The following is a 12,521-nucleotide window of genomic DNA, read 5'->3' as shown; positions in this document are numbered from 1 at the left end:
CTAATATATTGGAACTTCCTGCCTACTGTATACATACGGTTTCCCCTCTTGAGAGCCGGTTCTGGTCAGGGAGTAGCGCCTGAGAGCCGTGCGGTGCTTTTAGTGCACATTATACGCCGTGTTTCTCGGTCTCCCATTCCATCCGTACCAGCTCGCGTCAGCGCTCTAGTATTCAGTATCGTAGATATAATAATAATAATAATAATAATAATAATAATAATAATAATAATAATAATAATAATAATAATAATAATAATAATAATAATAATAATAATAATTGGTTTTTGGGGAAAGGAAATGGCGCAGTATCTGTCTCATATATCGCTGGACACCTGAACCGCGCCGTAAGGGAAGGGACAAGGGAGGGAGTGAAAGAAGAAGGGAAGAAGGAGGTGCCGTAGTGGAGGGCTCCGGAATAATTTCGACCACCTGGGGATCTTTAACGTGCACTGACATCGCACAGCACACGGGCGCCTTAGCGTTTTTCCTCCATAAAAACGCAGCCGCCGCGGTCGGGTTCGAACCCGGGAACTCCGGATCAGTTGTCGAGCGCCCTAACCACTGAGCCACCGCGGCGGGTAGATATGATGAACGCGATTTTTTCTTACTGCTCTACCCTAGCGAAAACTCTATTACAGTTATGTACTCGTCATGTCTGCATGTCCTGTATAGTTTTCCTATTAGCCTTATACTAATATGAATCAGTCAAAGATGGATTAACACGTACAATTTTAAACAGGAAAAGCACAAACTTACTTGACGTGTTATACAGAAACAGTTAGTCCAGTAGAGACTCTACTGATTCGATCACAGGTGGAGAGGGGAATAAATAGGGAGAGAGAAAGCGGCCGGCGAGCTGTTTTAGACATTGTGTTATACAAAAGGGAGTAATCGTTTTTTAAGGTCCTTGTTTGTTCAGTTTATGTAACAGACCTGAAACAAACGATCCTCACTCTCTGCCAGTGTGCTCGTTGTTGTTGTGCGTATCCTTGTAGCTGAGCGACCAGCTTTGGACTGACTCGTGGTGTGATGGCATGGGTTCCCCTTGTTCTACCACCCTTTGTGCAGTTTTGTCGACTTTGAAATTTTTCTGTCCAGGGTTTTAGAAAATGTGTTAATAATTCTTACTAAAATTTAGAGTGCAATTTTCGGAACGAGAGAGCAGAAACGTTTAGACCGACCCTGAAAAGAAAAAAAAAGAAATAGTTGCTTGCTTCGGATTCACGTATTCTTTACATTCTTGCGCGGGGGGCCTCAGATCCTTGCCAGTATATGTGCGGGGGGAGGCAGGTGTCGGTGACTTCCCGAGACCGTGCAGGTCACAGTCTTCAATTAACGGTACGTCACAGGCAAACCTGCTAAGTTTTCCTTTTCACGACGCAAAACGAATGCCTCCATGGTTGTAATATTTATTTAGATAGCATCGCTGATGAGCAGCTCGCCATCAGTACACGTGACTCTATTGCTCAGGGGCCTATAAAAATAGTGAAGGTTTCCTTTTATATAAAGGTTACCTGCCGATTCTAACCGTTCGAACTGCTTGAGAAGCTGAAGAATACAGAAAGAGAGGTTCAATACCAAGGCCTAACACATCCATTTGTCATGGTAGCCGTCGTGCCGTGCACCTGCAGCCGCCGATGCCTGCAAGGCTGCAAAAAAAAAAAATTGGTTCTTGTGTAAATGAAAGGCGCAGTAGCAGTATCACGTCATGGTGGACACCTCAACCGCGCATTGAGGGAATGGAGGATGTTAGGAGTGAAAGAAGAGATAACGATTTGCCGCATTCCATACACGAGAAACGGATCCAAAACCCACGTGACCTGATGATTTCTTCCAAAGACAGGCCGGCGCGAACAGATCACCTTCGTTAGCCACTTAATTAGAGCAGTACGCAATTAACAAAAAAAGTACGCCATCACCGAAATACAACACACCGCGCGCTATACTAGCAGTCTCTCGCACTGGGTTGGGGTATCGTCGTCTTCATCAACTTTAATTCGGGCGGCGAAAACAATGCAGCTTCGCTGTCTACTACATAGAGTATAGTGAGCCATCGCCGCAGCCGAACACCCCGCGTGCGTGCTTTCGCATTCAAGACACGCAAGTATAGTCTTAACTGCCCCTCGTAATTTTGCGCATTCGCAGGAGAGCGGCCGCCGCAGCCGGGTTCACACCTGGGAACACCGGCTCAGTAGCCGAGCCACCGTCATGGCAAAGATGCAGGACGGGTAAAAGTAAGGAGTGAGAAAAAAAAAGGTGATAACACATTGTGATACAGCATTGCTACGTTGACAGTGTGCTTTTAATATTGAACGCGATAGCTTGAAAGGTCCCGTTGTTCAGAAAATGTTGTTTACCTCAGTAGACATGGCACATACACACGCGGGGGGACCGGCAAGAGCATGATGGTGAATGCCAAGGAAAATAATATAGTATTAGGGAAGAAAAGAAAGGCACAAGACGGAGAAGCAGAATAGTGGAATGACTGAACCTAGAAAAGAATAATTTTTGAAAAATTAAATTAAATGGAACAATTTTGAAGAGCCAGGAATAGAAAAAAAATAGATTTTGCGCCTGCGGAAGAATTTTGTATACAGTTAACAAGGTAACCTACCAGCTGCAATAGTGTAATCGCCCTGTTTTGCGTTTCCGCGGGCACACATATTTCCGTGTGTAAATATTACTAAATATGTATGTATGTATGTATGTATGTATGTATGTATGTATGTATGTATGTATGTATGTATGTATGTATGTATGTATGTATGTATGTATGTATGTATGTATGTATGTATGTATGTATGTATGTATGTATGTATGTATGTATGTATGTATGTATGTATGCGGCCGCACAGCACCATTCTCCTCTCTTTGATACCCAGGGTGTAGCTTACACGGATGCCTCCTTCGTGGCTCCTCGAGGTTCCTGCGGCTACGCCCTGTACCATCCACACCTCCCTGCTCCTGAAACCCACACCAGCGGGCCGTATCTACACCCTCCAGACGCATTGTCCCTCGAGGTCCTCGCCATTGCGCATGCCCTCCAGTCATTTGCCCTCCTTCCCTCTCTCCAAGAGTACACAGTCTATTCAGACTCACAAGCCGCTATACACCACATACAGAAACGCACCCTGACCCCTTCTCTCCAACAGGAGGTCGAACGAGCGGTCTCCGCACTGCAGCCTTCCATCGTTTTCCTCCGCTGGGTCCCTGGGCATTCAGGGATTGACGGCAATGAGCTGGCTCATCAGCTCGCCCGCGACACACTTTTCCGGGCACCGTTGATCCCCTGGCCCAAGCCCTCGGAGAACGGTGGGAGGCTCACCCTTCGCCGCACCATAAAAGAGGTCTACCTTGAGCTCCGCCTCGACAAACGCCTTTACCCTCCTCCTCATCCATCACTCACGGTGCCGGAGACTCGCCTTCTTCGGCACATTCAGATGAATGCAGTTATCACCCCGTCCCGCCTCTTCCTCTATCGCTATCGATCGGACCCTTCCTGTCCCAACTGCCCCTGCATCTATGCGGACCTGGCCCATTGCCTCTTCTATTGCCCGGCTGCTCAGCAGTCGGGTTCCTTCCCCCCACCCTTTCTATCCATCACCACCTGGCTCGACTGGCTTGGCGCTGAAGGGGAAGAAGAACAGCGGCTTCTGGTCGCCCAGGCGGTCGACATGCTCGGCCTATAAATTATGGTCGAATAAACGTCTTTACTACTACTATGTATGTATGTATGTATGTGTGTGTGTGTGTGTGTGTGTGTGTGTGTGTGTGTGTGTGTGTGTGTGTGTGTGTGTGTGTGTGTGTGTGTGTGTGTGTGTGTGTGTGTGTGAAGGTATCCGCAAAACATACTTAACGCGAATCCCTTGGCGCTCGCAAGAACTGGAAAACATACAGGGAATCCTATAGCCTCGAAACAGAGGCCTCCAGGTCGGTCTTCCTATGAAATTAGAACCGCCGGCAAGAGAGGAGAAAATGTTCTATTGTTTCAACTTCACCACATGAGCCACAAAGGTTTGTCGTAGGGAACCCGCAGTCTCCATCGCAAACGCTAGAACACGGCTAAGGGAGAGCGCTGGCGTGAGCGCTCTAGTTCCTTGCGTATTGTTTCTGCGCACCACATCTCCACTTCTCTCGCACTCCTTCACTCGCTCCGACAGTGGTGCTGATGATGCTGGTGGACGCTATTGCTATGCGCCTCTTCTCATTTTCTCATCCCACTCTTGTACTTCCCCCTTGCACTCCTTCCGGTCACAAAGGCCACAACAGATTTTTGGAAACGAGTGCCATACCGCTAAAGCAGTAAAACTCGCTACATGGAAAGGAATAGCAACTATAATTTTCCGTGGACACGTCAAATGCGCCGTAGGGGAAGGGATCGAGAAAGCAATAAAAGAAGGAAGAGGAAAAGAGAACCCCGTACACCAAGCATGACCGTTTTACAGCGACAGCTGTTATTGTTCTGACTGCCGAGATGGTGGCGTCGTTGGGCGTCCGCCGGTAGGAGATGATAAGAGATGGCGAGGGAAGGCGTGCCAAGGGGAAACGGAGCAAGTGCCGAGGAGGGGATGGATAGAGAGGGGAAGGAAGGCTTACGGAGGGGAGCGCATGTGGTGAGCAGCGTTGAAGAAAGTTTAAAAATGCTTCCACGATTATGGTTTCAGTGGGTGTCACCAGCGCAGCAGCTGCATGTGTTGCGGCATCCTGGCGCCCGTCACAAAAATGACTCTCGATTTTCGTAGTTAAGCCAAATGTGAACCAGGTGCGTTGGCGCTGTGTGGCCATTGTTTTGCATTGTATCGTGGTTATGCTTTGAACTTCATTACATTGCTGTGTGATATATCAAGTGTATTCTGTGTGTTGCATGTGTTTGCATGGCAAGGAAAAAGAATAGTAGGCACATGACACAATGTTTGTTACAGTCGTTCGATTCATGCATGTCAGTCGTGGCTCCCGTTTTGCAGAAAATCCGGCTTCGTCGGCGTTGTCATCGCTGGCGGCGTGGCGAACGTAAAAGCAGGTGGCCCACCTACCACATAAGTTACTTGACCTTGTGACGTCATCGCAACCTGCCCGCCGTGGCAAACACCTGTTAACTGCTTAGTAACCAAAATATAATCGGATGACACACACACACACACACACACACACACACACACACACACACACACACACACACACACACACACACACACACACACACACACACACACACACACACACACACACACACACACACACACACACACGCGCGCGCGCACACGGCCTCTCTGTGTAGGGCTAGTTGTTCTCCGTATGCAAGTGCGGTGACCTCAATACCGTCCAAATGCCTTTCCATATCGCGCATTGCGGGGGCTACGGCCAGGCGTGGGCTGGCCAGGTTGACAAGTGCTCGTGCATGCTTATGTGCGGCGTCATTAACCCACCCCAACCCCCCAAGTCAGGTCGCAGGTGACCCACCCGGGAACCACACTTCGGTGGAAAAGATCGGTGGTCGTTCGGTCATGAGATTGAGTGCAGTTTCGTGAGCTGTCGCACTCAGCAGACTACGGCATGCGTTTTGAGAGTGTGTGAGGATCGTTGGACTCTTTGGTTTGTGGTTACGGCGAGAGCTATTGCGGCTTCTTCCTCGTGACTAAAACACTAAAACAGGAATTTTTTTTTCTGCTGTACCATCATACGTATCATCACGTGTTGATCATCCGCATAAAGTGGCCATTCGAACCTATAAAACAAACGTGCTTTTTAATTCTTTCTTACCGAAGACTAGCACTGAGTGGAACCACCTTCCACCCCATATCGCATGCATTGAAGACGCATCATCTTTCAAGCCACTTATCACCAGGTATGCCCTTGAACAAGCATCTGCATCATGATTTTTTGCTTTTTTGGGCCTTTTGCCTGTACTTTTTATGTATTTTTCTTTTTTCACCCACCCCCTCTATAACGCTCTGCGAGCCCTGAGGGTATTGTAATAAATAAATAATAATAAAAAAATAAATAAATAACTCATGTCCATGGTTTTGATCGCGTCCCACTTGATTAGGTCCCCATTCGTGGTCGCGACCACCTTGGCAGTGCACCCTGGGAAGTTTAGATTCCAGTATGAATGTCTGAATGAATGAATGACTAAATAAAAGTATGAATGAAGTATGAATGTCTAAAAGCTCTGCGCAGAAGTGTGGATGTCTGTTGCTTCTGTGCATCTACACTCGCATTCGCCCTACGCGGTTAAGCTCTGGCGAATGCCTTTTTCCGAGTGTATACATTGCAGTAGCCTGGAGTAACTAGTCGTGGTATTTTGGGAGTATGCGTCGGGGGTGGGCGTGCGCTACGCTCACGATGGCGGCCGCCGATACATCCATATAATGGCGCATTCTAATCAGCAATTTGAAGCAAGTTTTCTTGCCAAGAAGAGCGTGTTTCAGAGTGCGATTTGGATTCAGATCATGAGTTCTGATTAGTACGCGACGGTGTTGTTCCTTGATTCCCTAGACGTCTTGGTCCCTCACGAATTCGGAGAGCTGCTCCGGATCGCTGATTGGAACGCGCCCTAGAGCGGGCCTCCGGAGCGACAGGCGCAGAGAGGACAACGGGCGAGGATTGAGAGCAAAGGGAAGTGGGCAAGAGGGCTACGGTAGAGGGAGAGAACGCTGACGTCATTGTTGACAAAGTTGCCATTTTTGTGAACGCGCCATATAGAGGTGTCGCGGTAGTAGTGCTCAACAAGGTTAGTCTCGGCCCTGCAGAGAAACTATAACCCGTTCTCGTGAAGATTTACCATTTGGCATAATAAGAGGCTGACAATAAGCCGTAGTAGGTCGTGGAGCCTATTCTATTAAAAAAAAAACAGTAGCAGGCTCGGACTCTTGGCGTTGTCCTTTAGCCACAACATCGATCTTCCTACCTTGCAGCCATAACTCCGACTTCAAGTAATCGTTTTCTTCTTGAGTGCTGCGTTCCCGGGCGAAGATCCACAAAAGGTGGCGTAGATACAACCTCAGCGGCCAGCGTGGGACACTTGGGACATGTGCTGAAGTCTAAATATTCTCGAGAGCCCCGTCGGCGTGTCACCGACGGGGCAAGGGCTGCCCCAGCCCTTGTCCTTCTAAGGGATACCTCTTCCAATCTCGTTAAGTTACAGTGAGGGAGAAGGGGCTCCTTTTGCTTCATGCAGTTCAAATACCTCGGAGGTGAGAAGAAATCGCTCACCCCTCATAACCTTAGGACACCCAGGTGTGCTACAGCGCCAAGCAAAACCCTTGACAAAGACAGTACATATACTGCGACTCTCCCCGTGCAAATATGTGGGCTTCTTTGCAGAGCAAATTAATGAGCGCGCCATTTTGGGTGAAAGATTTCAACTTCGCGCTAGGGCACTTGTGCGGCGGTACCCCTACTTTTGCGAGAAAGAAGGTTACGAGAGGATGGAAGGCGCAGCAACAATCGCCCGAGGCGCTCGCGAGATTGGCCGCTTTTAGCTTATAGCAAGGAAGAGAATATTACGAGTAGAGGAATCAGTTGCAACTGTAACGCAAAATCCTCCGCCTCTCCTCGCGTGGTGGTTCGCGGAGCTAGTAGTAGGGCCACTGCGGTCTTTCTCCAACTAGGGTGCCTTGATGTCTGCGCCTCTGCTTTAAAGGGTTCTACCCAACCCTAGCCTCCATATTTTCCTTGCGCCGCCATATTGGGTGCCCCGCCGCGGTGGCTCAGTGGTTAGGGCGCTCGACTACTGATCCAGAGTTCCCGGGTTCGAACCCGACCGCGGCGTTTTTATGGAGGAAAACCGCTAAGGCGCCCGTGTGCTGTGCGATGTCAGTGCACATTAAAGATCCCCAGGTGGTCGAAATTATTCCGGAGCCCTCCACTACGACACCTCTTTCTTCCTTTCACTCCCTCACTTATCCCTTCCCTTACGGCGCGGTTCAGGTGTCCATCGATATATGAGACAGATACTGCGCCATTTCCTTTCCCCCAAAATCAATTATTTATGTTGGGTCCCCGTCACCGGCCGCGCTACGAGTCGTGTGGTGCGGATTCTGGGCTGTGGCTTGGCGACAGAAATTATGTGAATGAACTGGAAAGAGGCAGCAGATACTTTGTTTTGCTCATCGCAGTAATGCTCAAGCTGCTTGCGGAGTTTTATGCGCGGTGCATTCGCTGCGACTGCAAGGCGGTCGAAAAATGATCACGGACTGATGGTGTTAGTGGAAAAGGGGCCATCAGTTTTCTTGTCTCTCTCTTCGTATTCGTAAATTAGTGTGTCTGGATCACCGCACTGCGTAAATTACGTTACCTTTGTTGCCAGAAGGTAACGACTGCTGACAGAAGGCACAGAGTCTCTCGTCAGATCAGCTCAGAAATAATAGCTGCTTTGAGCAGCTATAACTCCGATTCACTATCTAAATATTCTATCGTAATAATTTTTTGTTACAGTTCTAAACATTCAGAACTGCACGGAGTAACCGCCAATTTACCTGAAAAATGGTCATCCGCAGAACTATGCTTAGTGCAGCCAAATTGGAGAGTAGGACACAAGGTGCAGGAGGGTGCGGTGTCTCCACCTTGAAAGCGGCGTTGGTACTTCGAGGCACCCTAGCACCAACCTGCTCGAATACGAAATCCCGAGGTTGTAGGCATGCACCTATCGCTGTAATAAGTTGGCTACATGTTAAAGCGGAGACGAAACTTTCAGTAAGATTCCCCCCCCCCCCCCCCGAGGTTATTAACAAGAACACAGAAGTGAGAGCGTGAGTGCAGCAAATGTATCTTTCACGCGACCACATTTGTTTTATTGCGAGAAGCAAGACACGGAAAGATATCACACACACAACATGGGGTATAATACATGAGCAAAACATCCAAAACAGATTTCAGAGTGCTTATGAAAGCTTTCCTGCACGTGCCATTAAAAAGCACCTCCATTTTACTTTTTTTTTGTTACAGCATATATTCGTGCAAAACATAACACCAGACATCCTAATGCACGACTTCCGCATGTCGCGTGCGTGGCTGCTGTCTAGCGTTCATTTTTCGAATGTATTTATGTTGCGTGTAGCGCAGGCTTGAGAGCCAAAAACGCAGCTCCCGACCATACTACAACGGCAGATGTGAAAGCCCTGTTGATCCGTAATCATAAGCTTCCACCTGAAGTCGACGTAGGAGAGCGCGTTTTTGCCATTAGTTGCAATAACAGCACTATCAAACAGGAAGCAATGAAATTGACAAACTTCACGAAAACGCAATAGCGAAAACTTCTGCTCAACTTCCGAGCTCTATCAACGGTACTACTGCCGTCTTGAAAAATCGAACACTAGAGTACAACTCGGACTTCGAAAGCGGTGTGCCACGACAAGTGAAAAGGTGGGGGAGAATGGAATTACCCTGTATATGCTTCGCATATAAGGCAGAAATAAATGACAAAATTGAGAAGCGTACGCAAATGCTTGCTTAAGCACCTTAGAAATATTTGTACTGAGTTTACGGGGACAGTGCACCGTTATCCTTACTTAATGTTATATTTTCAACGGTTTATAATTTCGGTGCTTTATATTCTTTGGTTGCCAACCCGCTCCAAAAAAAAAAGACGTGAGGTGGATTTTCTAGGTTTTGAACGTCCAGAAAATGCGTAATGATATTAATACCACCACATAATGTCATCGGAAGCATCTTATGTGGAGGACTTCACAAATCATCACATTTAGCAGCCGTGGCAGCGTTTAGATGAAAAATGATTAAACAGTTTTATTTCGCGGTATGACACATGTAGAAACAAAGGTCTTGCAGGAACTGGCTAAGTTGGCAGTGTCAACATTTTATTGTTCAGTCTGGAGTCACAGCAGCCCAGAAATCCAGAACCGGTACCGCGTTTGGTACAAGTGCCGACGAACCGCGCACAAAGAGAAGGACCTCCAAGATGCCTGGTATGGCCTACAGCAATGCATCTCGGACCACTGCTGCTAGGCACGTTGGGCCGGGTTAACTCTGTGATAAGGCACAAGGAAAACTGAGCGACACGCAGTGACAATCAGGAAGCCACGTGAGCACGTCCCCCAACATCCGCGACCACAGGCACGCGTACTGCGGCGACAGCTCATTGGAAGTAATTAAAAGGTCTGCGGGGCCCACTGCGCCTCGGGCGTGCCCCGAATGCCAAGTTCCGAGTCTGCGACCAGGTGTTGCGGCTAAGCCTGCGAAAGGTCAACAAAAGAGGCACGGGTCAACATGATGCACTATTCACTTTCGATCACGACTCCGCAAGCGACGACACTTATGACCGGGACCGTCACTGAAGCGCACTGCCATGGTGCGCCTCTCACTCCGATCTCTGGAGAGTAAAGAGAACACTTGCAACACAAACGGCACCAGGAGTGGCGCACAACGGCATAAACGGTGTCGCAACTAGATGAAATCATGTAGAGCAAAACAACCGTCCGCTGCGCCGACCTCCGTACATGTCTCGTTCAGGGCTTGCAGCTATACAGTGACCGTCAGAAAGGAGGACTGAGTATAGAAAGGTAGAATGAAGGATGCATACGCCGGAGGAGGTGGAGATGAGCTGTTTACAATCTATGTGCAGAGGCGAACCCATAGGCGAAGAAGCGACACCAACAGCTGTGCCTATACCGCCCTTCGAGAGCGCCCACTGCCCCTCCCGAGCGGATAGCGTGACCACAGATCAATAGCACGGGGCCAGGCATTAAGTGCCGGACCCCGTTCGTTGTGGGCCAGGAATGTCCTGGTCTGTGGCTGCGGATGACGGAGATAGAAAGGCTGCACATGACTCATTCTCTAGAACACCCGCTCATCACATTGCACAGCCCTCATCACTCAGGGCTGCATAGATAACATCCTTGTGCCCCAGAACTACAGGGATAACATTCTTTAGGCCAAGGATTACACAGATAACGTTCTCACGGTCCAGGACAACACAGATAACATTTTGGCCGAAGACTGCACAGTGAACATTTCTATGACCCAGGGCTACACAGACAACATTCTTCTGGTCAACGACAACATAGATAACAATTTTGCGGCCCGGGACTTCAAAGAATAAAATTACCGCGGCCTAGAATTACATAAGACAGTATGCCTACTAGTCGGTAAGCGGCCGCGTGCTTTCACTTACTGCGTGCGACGACGGCAATGTCAGTTACTCTGCAGGAATTCTCTACATACCTATCATTGTAACAAAAAAAAAAACGAAAATACGCCTCACGAAGTTGTGTGGGGCTGGTAGTAGCCCGTGAAGACGACATCCAGCTCCACCGCTGTGTCGCACACCAGGAGGCAGGCTTCGTCAGCCGAGGACGCAGATCCGTAGACATCGACGCCAGCGACCTTCTTCGTGCATACCGCTCCCTCTGTTGTTGACTCTGTCCACGAGCGCAGCTTCGATGAAAGCAGCTTCCAAGGAGAGGTCACGGCTCGACTGTAGCTGTACTCGGTTCCCTCCATGGAGCCAAGGGGCATGAAAGTGATTTTCGAGGGATGTACGCCTGGGAACAAGTGGTGTCATTGCTTCCAACCGGTTGCGTCAAGAATTGCACGTGCTTAGCGTTTTACACATCCAGCATCGCACCTAAAAAGGCCAACCTCGCTTCAGTTAGTTTGATTATATGCGATAATGTAACCGCATTGGACTCGGCCTGTTCACATGTGCACATAACACGCCGACTGTAGTTTGGCTTGGCAGATTTTTCCACAGTTAAAAAGGTTCCATTACGAAGAAATTGATTCTCCCGCACACAACTACGCACTGCCAAAATGAGGGGTAAAGGGTAGCTGGAATGCTCGAGGTGTCAACTACGACCTCGCCGCGTTGTTCCCTATAGTTTCGATTTCGCGCTCGGAACTCCTAGCATTTATGGTCACCTGGAAAACCATCACCACAAGCAGTAATGACGGGTTAGTGTCCTAGAGGCAGCCCTGCATTGTTACCTTTGAGATTAATCCCTTCGCTAGCGCTGCGGAGACCATCCTCTCCGTCACCGCTGCCACCATCTTCTGTCGCGAACTTGGCGAGGTCGACGATGCAGGCGACTTCCTCCCAGTTCGAAGGGCTGAGGCTCATCGAAAAGCGAAGCGTAACTGCGTCCATGTCGTCATCGGCCCCGCCCGCATTACCAATGCCCTCGCCGCTGTCTTGACCCTTTGTCAACGACGCCTGGTCGTCGCTGAGCTCCACCATGGCGAACACGAAGCCTTGGGTGATGGCGTAGCCGAACACCCGAATCGTGTCGCTTCGGCCGTAGGCTTTTCTGACCTGCGTGAGTGCATTCGATGCGAGCATGTGTTGTTGACATCATTAAATTCTCCACAGCTAAAAAATGCAGTGACTTCGATTAGTGAATTTTATTGTGCGGGTTGATCAGGTTGCGGCGTGTAAGGACATAAAAAAGGTGGTGTTCCAACGCGATCCCAGGGAGACCTTTTCATCATCATCATCAGACTGACTACGCCCACTGTAGGGCAAAGGCCTCTCCCATGTCTCTGCAGTTAACCCTGTCCTTTGCCCCCCA

The 12,521-nt window shown here is 49.0% G+C and overlaps 1 protein-coding gene across 1 annotated transcript in view; it reads right to left on the bottom strand.

Annotated features, from left to right (window-relative positions):
- The window catches only part of LOC144119609 (uncharacterized), a 48,077-nt gene that overhangs the window by 24,323 nt on the left and 11,233 nt on the right, over window positions 1–12,521 (bottom strand). Inside the window, exons 6-8 of the mRNA XM_077652184.1 lie at window positions 11,941–12,265; window positions 11,219–11,498; window positions 10,111–10,190 (exon numbers count right to left, since the gene is read on the bottom strand). Coding sequence (XP_077508310.1) covers window positions 10,111–10,190; window positions 11,219–11,498; window positions 11,941–12,265 — 685 coding nt within the window. The remainder of the gene's footprint in view (window positions 1–10,110; window positions 10,191–11,218; window positions 11,499–11,940; window positions 12,266–12,521) is intronic.

This window comes from Amblyomma americanum, chromosome 2 (assembly GCF_052857255.1).
Source record: "Amblyomma americanum isolate KBUSLIRL-KWMA chromosome 2, ASM5285725v1, whole genome shotgun sequence".
Taxonomy (NCBI): domain Eukaryota; kingdom Metazoa; phylum Arthropoda; class Arachnida; order Ixodida; family Ixodidae; genus Amblyomma; species Amblyomma americanum.
Note: the sequence above shows the minus strand (reverse complement) of the source record. Positions and strands in the feature narration are given on the sequence as shown.